General features: G+C 42.8%; 1 protein-coding gene across 14 annotated transcripts in view; it reads right to left on the bottom strand.

Annotated features, from left to right (window-relative positions):
• The window catches only part of GOLGA4 (golgin A4), a 244,928-nt gene that overhangs the window by 55,441 nt on the left and 172,465 nt on the right, over positions 1-17,022 (bottom strand). For 12 of the 14 annotated variants that reach the window (XM_032237101.1, XM_032237105.1, XM_032237113.1 and 9 more), the window contains 4 exons: positions 16,566-16,634; positions 16,073-16,148; positions 7,058-7,161; positions 5,178-5,295 (listed from right to left, as the gene is read on the bottom strand). In XM_032237101.1, coding sequence (XP_032092992.1) covers positions 5,178-5,295; positions 7,058-7,161; positions 16,073-16,148; positions 16,566-16,634 — 367 coding nt within the window. The remainder of the gene's footprint in view (positions 1-5,177; positions 5,296-7,057; positions 7,162-16,072; positions 16,149-16,565; positions 16,635-17,022) is intronic. The other 2 variants (XM_032237102.1, XM_032237106.1) reach the window with 1 other exon arrangement.

Genomic DNA, 17,022 nt, shown 5'->3' with positions numbered 1-17,022 from the left:
CATTCATTGGAGCACGTGTGGTTTAGTGATGTAGAAGACCGGCAAGACCAGTCATCCTTCCTATGTAAGTAGCTGTCTTTATTGCTGGATGTGCTGGGTTCATTCTTAATATAGTAAGTGCAAGCAATTAAAGTCTTCCTTTCTGTGTCTCTCCTTTGTGCAGGTCATTCATTGGAGCAAGATGGTGGGGTGGTGTGCAGAAGACCGGCAAGGCAGTAATCTTCCCTCTGTAAGTAGCTGTCTTTATTGCTTTGTGTGCTGGGTTCATCCTTAATATAGTAAGTACATGCAATTAAATCTTCCTTTCTGTCTCTTCTTTGTGCAGGTTATTCGAGCAAGGTGGTGAGGTGGTGGTGCAAAAGACGCAGAAAGGGATAGTAATCTTCCTTTTCTATTATTTTGTGTGCTTGTTTCATCCTAATGCAGTGCATGCAATTAAAGTCTTCCTTTCTGTGTCTGTTCTTTGTGCAGGTTATTGGAGCAAGGTGGTGAGGTGTACTGCAGAAGACCAGCAAGGCAGTAATCTTCCCTCTGTAAGTAGCTGTCTTTATTGTTTTGTGTACTTATTTTAATCTTATAGTAGTTCATCCATTGGGGCAAAGAATTCAGTAACATTGTCTTGGCCTCTCCTACCTGGTCACATGACTGCCAAGCCACTCCCACCCAGTCACATGGCCGGCAAGCCGCTCCCACAAAGCAGGCCATACCCACACAAGAGGTTCCAAAAATTTTTGAAACCCACCACTGGTCTGGGTGGATAAGAGAGCCCTGGAGAGATTGACCAAGTCCGCAAACCACGGCTTGTGCGGCCAATGGGGGGCTGGTAGGAGCTCCGCCTGCTCCTCGATCATCTTGCGGATTACCCTCTGGACCAACGGAAGGGGGGGAATGCATGGAGAAGAACCTCCGGCCACTTGCAGTGGAGAGAATCCACACCTGCTGACGCCAGGCCCACATACCTGGTGAAGGTAGGCAGCCTGTTGTTGAGGTGAGTCAAGAACAGGTCTATCATCGGAATGCTGATCCTGTTGGTCAATTCGATGAACAGCTCTGGTGTTATGCTCATTCCGCATGATCGACCTGGGAGCAGCTTAGCCAGTCTGCTTGGACGTTGTCCACTCCGCTGATGTGTTCCGCGCGGAAGGACAGCAGGTGCCGTTCCACTCAGGTGCCCAGGCGAATCCATCAGAGTGCAGGACTGCATGCTTCCTTGGTGGTTGATATGTGCCTTTGTTGTTATTTTGTCCGTGAGGACCAGCACATGAGTCTGCTAGTAATGCTCAGAACTGCTTGAGTGCTTGGTGGACTGCTCACAGTTCGAGCCAGTTGATGTTTTGTCTCCTGAGAAGGCCAGGTGCCCTGAGCAATCCAAGTGTGAAGGTGGGCCCCCCAACCCATGAGGCTGACATCCATTGTGATCGTGATACGGGCTAGTTTGCTGAAGGAGGACTCGCTGGTGACCTCTGGAAAGATCCACCACCACAAGGACCTGATTACCTCTATTGGAACGGTGACCAACCTTGCAGCTCCTGTTGGCTCTCTGGTGTGGCAGGGGGAACCACTGCAGGCTTTGACTGTGCAGCCGGGATCAGGGGACGATGCTGAAATAGGAGACCATTTTACCCCAAAGTTGCTAGACTCAGAGAAGAGACGTTCTGCAGCTCCGCTTCACTTGTTGGACTATTTCCTGTAGACTGGAGAGGCAATTTGGGGAGAGAAAGACTGTGCCCTGTACCATGTCGATTGCTGCGCCTAGGTGTAACAGCCTTGTCGTGGGGACAAGGTGGCTTTTCTCCATGTTGATGGAGAAGCCATGGTCCCTGAGAGCTGGGAGGGTGGCCTCGAGAACCTTGTGCGCCTGATTCGCTGAACTTGATTGTATTATGATGTCGTCAAAGTAGCACTGCAGTTTGATGGGTCGGGCGTGAAAGTGGGCTGCCAGAACTGTGAGGACTTTTGTAAATATCTTCAGTGCGGATGATAGGCCAAATGGGAGGGCCCTGTACTGGTAATGCTGTGTTGCATAGCAAAACCATAGGGATTGTCTGTGGGCAGGTAATATGGGGATGTGGAAGTCCACTGATGTCAGGTGGTCACCCTCCCTGATCCCCTCTAGGAGGAAATGCATCTTGAACTTGAGATATTTTACATACTGGTTCAAGGTTTTGAGGTCGAGAATTGCTTTCCAGCCCCCTGATGCATTTGGGACAACAAATAGCAATGAGTAAAAGACTCCATCAGGAGTCTGTGTGACGGCTCCTGAGAGATGGGGCAAGGGAAAAAAAGCATCGGTCTGTGTATGTGTGGAATTCAAGCCGAATTTGACTGTGTTTAGTACACACAGATCTGTGGTTGTGTCCTCCCAGGCAAAGTCCGAGAGACAACCCCTGATTGGGAGATTGTTCAGACAATCGCTTGTGACATCTGAATGGGTAGTTTCCCTTGAAGGGCTTCTTAGAAGGGAAATGCTGACCTCCCCCTCCCAAATTCTCTGTTCTTTGACTAATAGGATTGTCTAGGAGCTGATTGGCGTTGAGGATTGGGGGGTATAAACCCCCATGTCCAATTCCTGAAAGGGAGACCTACGGTAGAAAGGAGAAGGCTTGGGTTCCAATTAACGAAAAAGGGAAGGCAGAATCTTACTGTCAGTGTTCATTTGTCACGTGATTCCACCAGCAGGGGTTCCAGTGGCCCCCCCAAAAATCCCCCCCAAATAGAGAGCTGATGCCAGTTTCCATTTTGCTCTGGTGTCTGCTTGCCATTGTTTCAGCCAGAGCAAGCGTCTGGTAGAAACTGAGGAAGCCATGGCCTTGGAAGTGAACCTTAAGGGATGAGTCCGCTGCAAATTCCATTGCGGCCTTGCTTTTACCTGAGGTCCCCGTGGGTTCTAGAATCTGAAGGGGGAAGTCATTCCTGGATCTGTTTGATCCAGAGAATAACAGCTCTGCTGAAAAAAAGCAGCAGAGGTAGAGGTTCTAACCGCCCAGGCCGCAGCCTGGTGACCCTTGACGAGCGTTTGTTTGAAGCACTTGTCCTTGGGTTTCAAAACTCCCTCTGGGGCTCCGGTGACTGCTGAAGGCGAGGACAAGCTCCCCGTGGAGATTCGGACCCTCACCACCCTCCAGGCTTTCCGCAAAGCCTTAAAAACCTGGCTGTTCCGACAGGCCTGGGGCTGATGAGTTCCTGTCCCCGCTCGAATGATGTAGCTGTTGATTGTTTTTAAAATTGTGGTGTTGTGTTGTCCGTTGTCTTTCTTTTTTTTCCTGTTTGTTCCCCCCCCCCCCAAATTTGGTTTGTGAGCCGCCCTGAGTCCCTCTGGGAATATGGCGGCATAGAAATACAATAAAATCGAAAAATCGAAAAAATCAACAAGACAGCCACTGGAGGGTCTACGGCTGGTGTCTCTAGTAGTTTCACCAGCTGAGGCCCTACATTGTAAAGTCTATTGTCCAGAGAATTGGGGAGAGGCCCTGATCCCAGGGATCCTCATTGTCTTTGGACCAAATCTAGGAAACATTTAGTAGAAGGAATAACTTTCTTCTCTACTGTGAGTTCCAGAAAGAGGGGATCCACCAGATCCCCTTTCTCCAGATCCGAAACTTGAGGGGGAGTTAATCCTACCTTGGTGATCTTTTTAGCCTTAAGAAGGAGAGACTTAAATACTGCTGGTTTGAACAGGCCCACAAAGGTAGGCTGATCTGCTGTTAAGTCTTCATCTTCCGATACGTCAGAGTCTCTGACCACCTCTTCATCCTCCACCCCCACTGAGGCCTGGTCAGAACAGGTGGGAGCAGACTATGTGGATGGGTCTTGCTGGTTTGAGATTGCCGTGGTGATGGAACAGTTGGAGTACCAGTCACAATCCCCCGTTTGATGGCCTCAGAAATAATGGAGGCCATATCTAGTTCTACTTCTGGCAAGGGACCTTGAGCTAATGCGAGAGAGGGCACTACTTCAGAAGGCGGCTGAATGGCCAGAGGTTCAGGGAATGATTCCACAGGCCGTGAGCTGGGTTGCTGTGGTGAGTTCTGTGACTCCTCTTCGCTGTCTGAGGACCGGTCAGTAGGCCTGGGACTATCTATGGGCAATGGGCCTGGCAAAAAAGGATGCTGATGGCAGTCCTTCGCCTTTTGGGCCGTCTTGGTGACCTTGACCAGTCGGCCCTTTGGACGGGGCTCCAGCTCTGCCCCTTTTCTGCCTGCTGGTATGCCAGAGGGCCCTGTGATTGGACTGTCAGGAGAGGCAGGGATGATAATTGTAGCCAATTGAAGAATTTGGACTTCTGATTTTGGAGGAACTGAAACCAATTTATTTTTTTAGTTAAAATTGCAAATTAGTTTGATTCTCTAGCTAAATTGGAGGAGGGTTAAAGAAATGTGTCCAGTCCTGATCGGACTGACTCTTAACGCTGGGAGGAGTCACCAGAGGTAGCGTGATGTCACAGTTGTAGGCTCAGACATATTGGTCACTGGACAATACAATTCATCATGTCTGCTGTCTCCACTAACTAGGGAGAAAAGAAGTTGTTCATCTAGTAAAAGTTAAATATTTTCATAAAATTTGTTTTTCTCAATTTTACTGAATTGTCTTCACATTTACGTTGTGTAGATTTCCTCAGATTTCCTGTTTAACTGTGAGGCAAGCATATCAAATAGATATATGCTGATATAGACATCACAACATACAGTATATGTTAGTGTTTGTTATATTTGCCACTTCTATCACAGGAACATTCCAATATTGTCCAAATTGTTAAGGTACGCCTTTATTTATGACCAGTTGCTTAATGATCATTTGAAGTTATGATAGATTTTTAAAGGCTACTTACGGCCTCTCCATGAAGTTACAATTACTGCATCCTTTTGCCACAGTCATGTGATAACATTTAGGTCCTTGGCAACCTGCTCACATTTATGACCAGTTGCAGCATTTTGTGGTTACGTGATTTGCAAGCCTTTTTGCCTGTTTCTGACATTTTTCCTGTTTTCCAGCAAAAAATTTCCATTGGATATGCTGGATTCACTTAATAACATCTAATTTGCTTAATAACTGTGGTGACTCACTTTACAACTGTTGCAAAAACTATCATAAAATCATGGGTGGTTAAATAGTGCTTCTGCACACAATAACTTACAATCAAAATTCTGGGTCAGTATTGGTAGTAAGTTGAAGATTACCTGAGCTCCAAAACTTCTTATCAATTCTTACCAGTGTCCGAGCATTTTCTTGTTCTAAGATCTTCTGAGTTTGATCAGGAGGAAATTTCAGCACTGAAGTTATAACCTTTGCCATTGTCTAAAATATGATCAAAAGAAATAATGTTCCAACACTCGTCAATTTGTTTATGAAATCTTATATGCTATTCTTAGGAATGTTAATGGAAGCATGGTAAAAAAATAGAAGCATGTATTTGTTTCTTCTCCCATGATAATTTGTAATATAATTTTTGTGTGTGAATAAATCAAGGGAATATTTACATATTAAGACTAACAATTCAAATTACACATTCTATGCCGAGATCCAGTATTTGCATGAAAAGAAATGATAAGAGTCAAGAAGACAGAATAATTCATTGACAATGCATTTTCTCTTCTACTAAATTAAAAACAATAGAAATATAATCACTTAAAAGAGTATGTTTGGCCCTACGTTTATTCACATATTGTTCAAAATATTTCCTTCTATAATCCTAGAATTATCTCTGAAATTAGTGTAAGTTTTCAGCTACATTTTATGGATTATGTTCAGTAATATTGTCCTGTAAATGTTCATATCTAAAGTGGTAGATGGTTTTATCTGTTGCACTGATTCAGTGTTGTCTGACAATATTCTGTATGTAGGCCTTAGATTGGAGCAATCAAAATAGATTGCTTTGCAAGATTGTATCAAGATTAGAGATCCTAGTTGCATAAATTAGTAAAAATATGTTTGGGATAAAACCCAGCTTACATATATGATTAAATATGTTTAAAATATATGCAGATATTTTTTTTAAAATATGCAGATAAATTTGTTCAACACCTGACAAACAAAGTCACTCAATTTATTCCCAGTTGGAATCTATCTTTAGTGCAGGGCCATGTGAGATGCCTGGAGAAAGGTCTTGCTGATTATCTGGGAACAATTAATCAGGAATGGCCATGCTAGTTTTCATCAGGGTCTAGGTGAAGAAATGGATTGGAATCCCCACAGCATATGAATTCTATTAATATGGAGCTCCTGTGGTAAAGTACTCACTGGTCCAAGAAATCTATTCTGAATGAAAATGTATTTCCTCAAATAGGTATTTACAGAAGTCTAAGGATAACAATAGGCTTTATACTTTTTTTTTCAATTGGCACATCTTTTGAAGCTATTCTTAATTGGGGACAGCTTTACTTTAAACATAGTAATAAAATCATCTCTTGATTACTAGAATGTGTTGTTCCTTGGGCTGGCCTTAAGCATTGATTAAAGTTATGGCTACTATAGCGATTTAAGCTATGGTTTTAGCATCTGTCCAAGGTTATCTGCATATAGGCTGGGTTGAGGAATGATCACATATATCTCATGATATTGCCACAAATACAGTAACTTGCATACTTCATGCAAATACCATGGTTTATTTTGTGAGATAAATATATAATTCAGCATTTGTAGGATATCACCACCTATGTCAGTTTGATATCACTATAGTTTCTTGCAAATGCCACTGAACTGTACTTATTACCTCACTTGAGGAAATTGCAATAATAACTAATTTGCTACTTGGTTAGGTTTAAGATTGTGCTATCTTAACTGCTTTTAACAGCTTTTATAAGTGTTTTATATAGTAATTAATATATTAAATAATGTTTTAGACTGCTTAAATAAGATAATTTTGCCAAATGCTTTCAGAAATTGGGTAGAACATATGTATCTCTTTCTTAAGGCTTGTTTGAAAGTTCATTCTGCCTATCAACCTTCCTCTATCCAAATATGTCATTTTTGGGCTCCTCTTGTGATGGCATCATAATATTACAACTATTATCAGAACTACTGGCATCATCACTCAGGTGTTCTTAAATATGAAGTATACCTTTGTTTCATGGCCCATCATATATTCAAAAATCACCTTCCTCAAGTACTCAAATTCAGTTGGTTCACCAAAAACAGACACATCTGAATGACAAAGATTCCCATCTGCATAGAAGAAAAGTTGGATTTTAAACTGATCTCTGTTATTTCAAACTTATTAAGAAATTACAGATTTGGTAATCTTTTTACAAAATATTTTGTAGTTTTGAATCCAGGAGGACTCTAATTTATGGTAATGGAACAACTTGCCACAATCAATTTGCTATGGCCAACTCACTGCACAACAACTCGCCATGGCCAATTTGCCACAAGAAAACTCACTGTGGGACAATTTAACAATTCTATTTAATTATTTTAAAAAATAAAAATTATTTTAATTTTTGCAATTCACATTTCATTCTGTCTCTCCTTTTGCATATTTTCTTTAATGATTCTATTCTACCATTTCTTTGGTGTTAGTGTAACTCTTGTCCCAAATGAGTTGTCCTGTAGTGAGATGGCTGGGGCAAGTTGGCCATGGCTAATTGTCATAGACCTCTAATGTACTACATTAATCTTGTGGTAAGCATCCTCAGAATATTTCAATCTTCGCATAAAGCTCTTGTTTTACTTTCTTTCTTAACAGGTAGATTCTAACCATTTATTATATATATTCTTTGCACTTGGCAAACATTTCAAGTAATTCAAACAATCAATAGAAGAATTAAATATTAGAGGAATGCAAGTAAAGACTATGACATTGATGCTATTATACATCTTGGCACAAATGATCTGTCCCAAAAAGATGTACTTTCTGTGAAGAATGATTTCCAGAGCTTGGGGTATGAACTTAGTAGTGTAGGTTGTAGGCTTATCTTTTCAGAGGTTTTACCAGTATATAAGGAACAAAAAGGGAAGGGCCAGCGTATAGGAGAGTTTAATGTGTGGCTAAAGGAGTGGTGTAAAAGGGAAGGCTTTGGTTTCATTAGTCATGATGCCTGCAGTTGGTCCAATGAAAAATTGTACAAGAGATGGTTTGCACCCATCCAAGAAAAGGACTGAGTTACTTGGCATTAAATTCACAGATTTTCTGGATAAACATTTAAACTGAGCAGTGGGAACAGATAATTAATTGATACAGAACATTTCTGTCCCCAGCAATCTAAAACTCATAGGGTTATCAGTGCATGTAACATAGATGTTTGTGTGGGTAAGATTATCACTACTCCTGTCAAGCAAAACCAAGCATTTAAAAGCGAGTGCCATACCATGTGCATGAATCATACAAGTGGCAAGAAAATAAGGGCAGTCAGGCATAACACAAGTTATGTAGACAGTAAACACAGGGTCAATCAAAATGGACTCAAATGTCTATACACCAATGCACAGAGTATGAGGAATAAACAGGGTGAATTAGAAATTCAAGTAAATGAGGATATGATATTGTTGCCATTACAGAAACTTGGTGGGATGAAACCCACAAATGGAACATACAGCTAGAAGGATTTAAATTATTTAAAAGAAATAGATCAAATAAAAGAGGAGGTGGAGTTGCACTATATATAAGAAATAACTAAATCTCTACAGAAATAGAACACAACAATGATGAGAACTATCTTGAATGCATTGGGTGGGGGGGGGGGATGACATTGCTATATTATAGGCCACCCAACCAAGCAGAGGAAGTAGATGAACTTTTTGCTAGTCAGCTAACTAAGGTATGTAGAAAGCACACCACAATAGTAATGGGAGATTTTAACTACCCTGACATCAACTGGGAAACATACTCTGCACCAAGTGGAAGATCCAACAGGTTCCTAACGAACCAAGCAGACAACTTTGTTTCCTAAAATGTAGAGAAGGGAACAAGGGGATCGGCCATATTAACTTAATTCTCACTAACAGAGAGGAAATGATAGAAGGTGTTGAAGCCATAGGAATCCTGGGGGCAAGTGACCATGCAATATTGGAATTCAACATTATGCAAACACAAGTAGCAGAACAACGTCAAACTAGAGTCTTGGATTTTAAGAGTGCTAATTTCAATAAACTTAGAGAGAGAGAGCTTGGGAAGAATTCCATGGATGAGAATCCTCAAGGGGAAAACAACTCAAGAAGCTTGGGAAATTTTGAAAAATGAGATTACAAAAGCTTAGTCTAGCACAATACCAATGAAGAAGAAAAATAACTGCTCCCAAAAGAAATCAGCATGGCTGCATAAAGAACTCTCTGATAAATTGAAAGACAAAAAAGTTAAGTATAAAAAGTGGAAAGAGGGGGACATAAGTAAGGCAGAATATCAGCAAATAGCTCGAGCCTGTAAAGATGAAGTAAGGAAAGCTAAGGCTCACAATGAAGAAAGGCTTGCCACAAAAGTAAAAAAATAACAAAAAAAGCTTTTTCCAACATGTTAAAAACAAGAAAAAGGTTAAGGAAACAATTGGTCCATTGATGGGAGAAAGTGGCAAGAAGGTGACAAGCAACAGGGAGAAAGCAGAACTATTTAACTCATGTTTTGCACCTATCTTTATACAAAGGGATAAAACAGTCCAACCTATCAAAAACGGCACCACAAAACTCAGATTAGGAACACAAATTGAAATAGGGAAGAAAATGGTAAGTGAGCACCAGTCTACCCTAGACGAGTTCAAATCACCAGAACCGGACGGATTACACCTCAGGGTTCTGAAGGAACTGGCAGATGAGATCTCAGAACCATTGAACTACATCTTTCAGAGATCCTAGAGCACCAGAACTGCCAGAGGACTGGAAAAGAGCTGACGTGGTTTCGATCTTCAAAAAAGGGAAAAAAAAATAGATCCAGGAAACTATAGACCTATCAGCCTGACCTCAATACCAGGAAAGATTCTGAAAAAGATAATCAAGCAATGAATTAGCGAACACCTAGGAGTAAACAAAGTAATAGCAAAAGTCAACATGGGTTTGTCAAAAACAGATTATGCCAGACTAATCTTATTGCATTCTTTGACAAAGTGACAAAATTAGTGGATGAGAGGAAGGCCATCGATATAGTTTACTTGGACTTCAGTAAGGCATTTGATAGACTATAACTACTACTAGATAAAGTAGAAGAATGTGGGTTGGACAGCATCACCACCATATGGATTCGTAACTGTACTCAACGTGTAGTCCTCAATGGAACTGCATCTACATGGAGGGAAGTATGCAGTGGAATACCCCAAGGCTCTGTTTTAGGCCCAGTACTCTTCAAAATCTTCATCAATAATTTGGATGAGGGAATAAATGGGGAACTCATCAAATTTGCAGATGATACCAAGCTGGCAGGAATAGCCAACACTCCAGAAGACAGGCTTAAGATACAGAAGGATCTTGACAAACTTGAACATTGGGCACTATCTAATAAAATGAAATTCAATGTTGAAAAGAGTAAAGTTCTACATTTAGGCAAGTAAAAAGGAAAGGCACAGATACAGTATAGGTGGCACTTGCTCAATAGTAGTAACTGTGAAAGAGATCTTGGAATCCTAGTGGACAACCATTTAAATGAGCCAGCAGTGTGCAGCAGCTGCCAAAAAAGCTGACACAGTTCTAGGCTACATAAACAGACGGATAGAATCAAGATCATGTGAAGTTTTAATACCACTTTATAATGCCTTGGTAAGGCCACACTTGGAATACTGCATTCAGTTTTGGTCACCACAATGTAGAAAAGATATGGAGACTCTAGAAAGAGTTCAGAGAAGACCAACAAAGATGATTAGGGGACTGGAGATTAAAACATATGAAGAATCGTTGCAGGAACTGGGTACGTCTAGTTTAATAGAAAGAAGGACTAGGGGAGACATGATAGCAGTGTTCCAATATCTCAGGGGTTGCCACAAAGAAGAGGGAGTCAAACTATTCTCCAAGGCACCTGAGGATAGAACAAGAAACAATGGATGGAAACTAATCCAGGAGAGAAGCAACTTAGAACTGAGGAGAAATTTCCTGACAGTTAGAACAATTAATCAGTGGAACAGCTTGCTTCCAGAAGTTGTGAATGCCCCAACACTGGAAATCTTTAAGATGTTGGATAGCCATTTGTCTGGAACGGTATAGGGTTTCCTGCTTAGGCAGGTGGTTGGACTAGAAGACCTCAAAGATCCCTTCCAACTCTGCTATTGTATTAAGGTTGTTATTAAGGAATGTTAAAATAAAGCATCTTCCTTAGATATAAGGCCTATATCAGGCCTGAAAGTTTGGGAGGGACAGCAAGCAAAACAAGTTCTTTATAAATAAACTGCTAACTTCTGCTGTACAAAATTAGGGGAGCAGGCAAACTCCTCATACAAGCTCTTGATGTCTATTCTTTGCCATGCTATCACAGAGAGAAATTTATTATCCATTGTTGATAATAATGTTGATTGTTTGAAAAGAGCCTCATTTCAATTTCATCTAATCTCGTAACTAAGGGTATTATATTATGTAGTGTTGTGTAGTAGTTAAGGAAATATTTTACTTCTGATACTGCTCTAATGCTTCTAAGGCTCTCACTTTATCAGGCATGTTCATATTATATTAATTTTAAAATTAATTACATTCATTTTGAATTAATATATTAATTTCCCAGTGAATATAAAGTTGAATTCATAATTTAATATTAAAGCACACGTACATATTTAATACATCTGATCTGTAATATTAAACACATATTAATTTCCTTTATTTAAATACATGAAATTTAAATGGCATAAAACATTCCGTTATGTAATCCAATCAGAATTAGTTGGGAGCAAGATGTCCAGCCTTTGACCACTCATTTGTGGGGTGACACAGACCACAGTACTTTCTCTGCTCTTTTGTTAACATCTACATGAAATTGCTGGGTGAGATCATCTGATACCCTGTAATGAGATATGGTCAGTACTCTGATGATACACAGCTTTACATCGTCAATGACTGCCCTTTCTTAGTACCTGGAGGCTCTAAAGGTCTGGATGGGGGACAACAGGCTTCAGTTGAACCCCAACAAGATGGAATGACTGTGAGTGTATCTAGTGGTTTATCATCATTATTTCAACATGAGACTACCCCTGACAGATCTTGTGGCTCCACATGCTTAAAGAGGAAATGTTAGTCATGGCTTGGATACCTTTGTGTAACTGTGTGTTGTGCACCAGTTGTGCTTTTACCTGGATCCTGAGGCCTGCACATGATCACTCATGCCCTAGTCATTTCTTGGCTAGATTACTGCAACATACCCTACATGAGGCTACCAGAATATTTGCAACCTGCAGCTGGTGAAGAATGCAGCTATGCACACAGACCTGGGAGCTCCTAGGGTTGTACATATAATATCATTACTGCATGAGCTGCACTAGTTGCTAGTTTGCTTCCAGATCCAATTCAAGATGCTGCTCATTATCTTTAAAGCCATACATGGCATGGGTCCAGGGTATCTGAGGAATCATCTCTTTCTGATGGGACAAGCCTGCCTCACTCATGTCAGCAGAAGAGATCTACTATAGATCTTGTCGGCTAAGGAATTGAAGCAGTTAGGATCAAAGAGAAGAACATTTTCTTCTTTGACCCCATTCCTGTAGAATATTATTCCACAGGAGGTAATAACTGCCCCCACCATTTGGCCTTCTTATAGGATATAAAAATCTGGCTTTGCTGGTTGGCCTGAAACCTGATGGGGGCGCTCCACATTGGAGGTCCCATCCGTCTCTTGGCTCTTGAAGCTGTAGGTTTAATGCAGTTTTTAATAAAATGTTAATGTTCACAGTAATCTTTTCACTTATTTCTATAATTTATAAGCCGCCCCAGAGTCAACTTGTAGGAGAAATGGTCAGCATAGAAATTTAATAGACATGTGTTAGTAACAATTTATTTTATTTATTTATTTTATTAAGCATTTATAGGCCGCCCTTTTCCCTGAGCGGACTCAGGGCGGCTTACAATAATAGGGGGGGGGGAGTGCAGGACAAAACACAAAAAGAAAATGTGATTAAAAATAATTAGCAGTAAAAACCCAACATTCATTCAACATTCGGGAGGGGCGAGAGTAAAGTCTTATCCCCAGGCCTGACGGGATAGCCAGATCTTGAGGGCTGTGCGGAAGGCCTGGACGGTGGTGAGGGTGCGGATCTCCATGGGGAGATTGTTCCATAGCGTCGGAGCTGCAACTGAGAAGGCTCTCCTCCGCGTAGTCGCCAGTCGGCACTGACTGGCGGATGGAATTCAGAGGAGGCCTACTCTATGCGATCTGATGGGACGGAGGGAGGTAATCGGCAGAAGGCGGTCTCTCAAATAGCCAGATCCACTACCATGGAGCGCTTTATGAATGGTAAGTAGGAACTTGAAGTGCACCCGGAGATCAACAGGTAGCCAGCGCAGCTCACGGAGGATCGGTGTTATGTGGGCGAACCGTGGTGCGCCCACAATCACTCGCGCGGCTGCATTTTGGACTAGCTGAAGTCGCCGGATGCTCTTCAAGGGCAGCCTCATGTAGAGCACATTGCAGTATTCCAGCCTAGAGATCACAAGGGCTCGAGTGACTGTTGTGAGGGCCTCCCGATTCAGGTAGGGCCGCAACTGGCGCACCAGGCGAACCTGGGCAAATGCCCCCCTGGTCACAGCTGATAAGTGATGGTCGAAACTCAGCTGTGGGTCCAGGAGGACTCCCAAGTTGTGGACCCTGTCTGAGGGGTATAAATTTTGACCCCCCAGCCTGAGTGATGGAACGTCGGCCAAATTGTTGGGAGGAAAACACAACAGCCACTCGGTCTTGTCCGGGTTGAGTACCAGTTTGTTCGCTCTCATCCAGTCTTTAACAGCCTCAAGACCCCGGTTCATCACGTCCACCGCTTCATTGAGTTGGCACGGGGCGGACAGATACAACTGTGTATCGTCCGCGTATTGATGGTATTTTATCCCGTGCCTCCGAATGATCTCGCCCAGCGGTTTCATGTATATGTTAAACAGCAGGGGGGATAAGACCGAACCCTGCGGCACCCCATAAGTTAGGGGCCTCGGGGACGATCTCTGCCCCCCCCACCGACACTGACTGCGACCTGTCCGAGAGGTAGGAGGAGAACCACTGCAGAACAGTGCCGCCCACCCCCACCTCCCGCAGTCGTCGCAGAAGGATACCATGGTCGATGGTATCGAAAGCCGCTGAGAGGTCAAGGAGAACCAGGATGGCTCTCCAGAGATCATCAGTCAATGCGACCAAAGCGGTTTCTGTGCTGTAACCGGGCCTGAAGCCGGACTGGAAGGGGTCAAGATAGTTAGCTTCCTCCAAGGTACGCTGAAGCTGGAAGGCCACCACCTTCTCAACAACCTTCCCCACGAAGGGGAGGTTGGAGACTGGATGGTAGTTATTAAGAACGGCTGGATCCAAGGACGGTTTCTTCAGGAGGGGTCTCACCACCGCCGCCTTGAGCGCGGTGGGGAAGTGCCCCTCCCGAAGAGAGGCGGTAACAACCGCCTGGATCCAGCCTCGTGTCACCTCACTGCTGTTGGCAACCAGCCAGGAGGGACACGGGTCCAGTATACAGGTGGAGGCACTCACAGCTCGCATAGCCTTGTCCACATCCCCGGAGGCAACATCCTGAAACTCAACCCAGAGATGGTCTGCCAAGTCATTCCCCTGTGTCTCGGCTGGATCTGCGGGAGTGGAGTCCAGGTCCGACCGAAACCGAGCAACTTTGTCCGCCAAGAACTGAACATACTCCTCAGCCCTACCCTGTAAGGGGTCCCCCGTCTCCCTCCTATTTAGGAGGGAGCGGGTTATCCTAAACAGGGCGGCTGGGCGGGACTCGGCGGACGCTACCAAGGTGGCAATGTGTGTTCTCTTAGCTGTTCTTAATGCCCGGATGTATTCCTTGGTGCATGCTGTCAACAGTGCTCGGTTTGGTTCGGACCTATCGGATCTCCACTGGTGCTCTAGGCGTCTCCTCCGGCGCTTTATCTCCCGGAGCTCCTCGGTGAACCAAGGAGGCCTCCGGGAGCCGCTGACCCGGAGGGGCCGTAGTGGCGCAATCCGGTCCAGAGACTCTGACACTGCCGAGTGCCAGGCAGCAGCAAGAGTCTCCGCCGAACTGTGGGCGAGAGTATCAGGAATAACCCCAAGCTCCGTCTGGAACCTTACAGGGTCCATAAGTCGCCTGGGGCGGAACCACCTGGTCGGTTCCTCCTCCCTACGGTGGGGGTTTGGCCTCCGGAAGTCTAGCCTCAGTAGGCAGTGGTCTGACCACGACAGGGGTATGATCTCATTACCCCTCAGACCAAGATCATAACTCCACTGCTCCGAGAGGAATACGAGGTCGAGTGTGTGACCCGCTGAGTGAGTTGGGCCTCGAATTACCTGGGTCAAGCCCATGGCTGTCATGGAAGCCATGAACTCCTGCGCTCCATCAGAGCGTTCACCGAGCGAAGGCAAATTGAAGTCCCCCAGAACCATAAGCCTAGGGAACTCAACTGCCAGCTCGGCTACTGACTCGAGGAGCGAGGGGAGGGCTGCTGCAACGCAGTTGGGAGGCAGGTACGTTAGCAGCAGACCCACTTGACAATATTTTTTCAAATAAGGAATACACATACATTAACTGCATACAAAATATCAATGAAAGTAGGTTTCTGCTCTTATAGAGCACAGATTTCTATGTATATTCACATTCTTCAGAAATCTATGACAACATAACTGTTTGTAATATTTCTACAAATTGTTTAAAACACTAAATGTAAGTTACTAAGTTTCTTTAATATCTTTGGGTATATTCATATTTTGGGGATTCTATAAAAAGCGTACTGTAAAATTACTGATCAAAAGGGCTACAAATATTTGTATTCTTATTATTAAAAATGTTAAAATGACTTTATCCTATTGAAACAGAAAATCTACATATAAATTACCTGCTACATAAACCATCTATTGTTTTAACAAGTAATACCCCAATCATTTATTCTCAGTTTAATTCCCAGAGAACTTGCACAGAATTGCAATCTAAATTACACTTCCAAATATTTCCTTAAGTTTCATATTCTATTTTTTAGTGTCAAGAAAATTACTTACCTCTATAAGGTGTTTTAACTGTTGTGACATATACAGCCTTCTCATAATTTTTCAACTTATCTTGTAGTGTGTGAATCTAAAAATAGAGTGAGTCAGGAAGTACAATAATCATTAACCAAAATTAATGATCTTGGTTTAGAATAAGAATTATAAGTTATGGAATGATGGAAATCTTAAAAACAACAGTATTCCCTAATGTTAAAATGTATGTGTGCTTTTCAAATATATATATATATATATATTTCATAAGTTTTTTCATAAGTAGAATTCATATTTGAAATATGAACACGTGACCTGAACTTTAGTTTAATGGAATTAATAGGTAGAATTTGAAAGCTGCACAGGAAAGCAATAGAAAGAGATAGGGGTAAGAAAACGATTAGCATTATGTAGCATTTGATCAAACTCTATTTTGAAATTATCCTTACAAATGTATATGAATTTTAGAGCTAAAACTGAATTTCTGCTTTTTCTCCCAAGAGTAGTTTTTTACCTGTTCTCTGAACTCCTGTTCTTTCAACTTAGAATCATTAACCAGTATTGTCTTTTCGGCTAACTGAACCTGAAATACAGTACATAGACACTCTTCAGCAAAACATCCATATGAAAATTTCAACAGCAAAATTTAACCTTCTTGTTGTTTATTGTAAGCCTAATAATCATGAAGGCGAACCTATGGCAGGCAGGCCACAGGTGGCACATAGAGCCTTCTCTGCAGGCATGCCAGCCATCACCCCAGCCCACCTCTACCGTGCACTCGTGAGGAGCTGGATGCATGCCCGGGAGCGCTTGCATTGCATTTTGGGGTCTTGTGCAGCACCCCTGCACCCCATCTTGGCTTCAAGGTTGGTTCTGGAGGCCTTCCTGGCCCAAAACAGGGCCTGGGGTGCCACACAAGGTCCCCTGTGCCCCATTTTGGGCCTGGAAACCTCCTGCACCAACTTGCAAAC

The sequence above is a fragment of the Thamnophis elegans genome, chromosome Z (genome assembly GCF_009769535.1).
Source record: "Thamnophis elegans isolate rThaEle1 chromosome Z, rThaEle1.pri, whole genome shotgun sequence".
Lineage (NCBI taxonomy): Eukaryota > Metazoa > Chordata > Lepidosauria > Squamata > Colubridae > Thamnophis > Thamnophis elegans.
The sequence above is the reverse complement of the archived record's forward strand: the minus strand, read 5'-3'. Positions and strand labels throughout refer to the sequence as shown.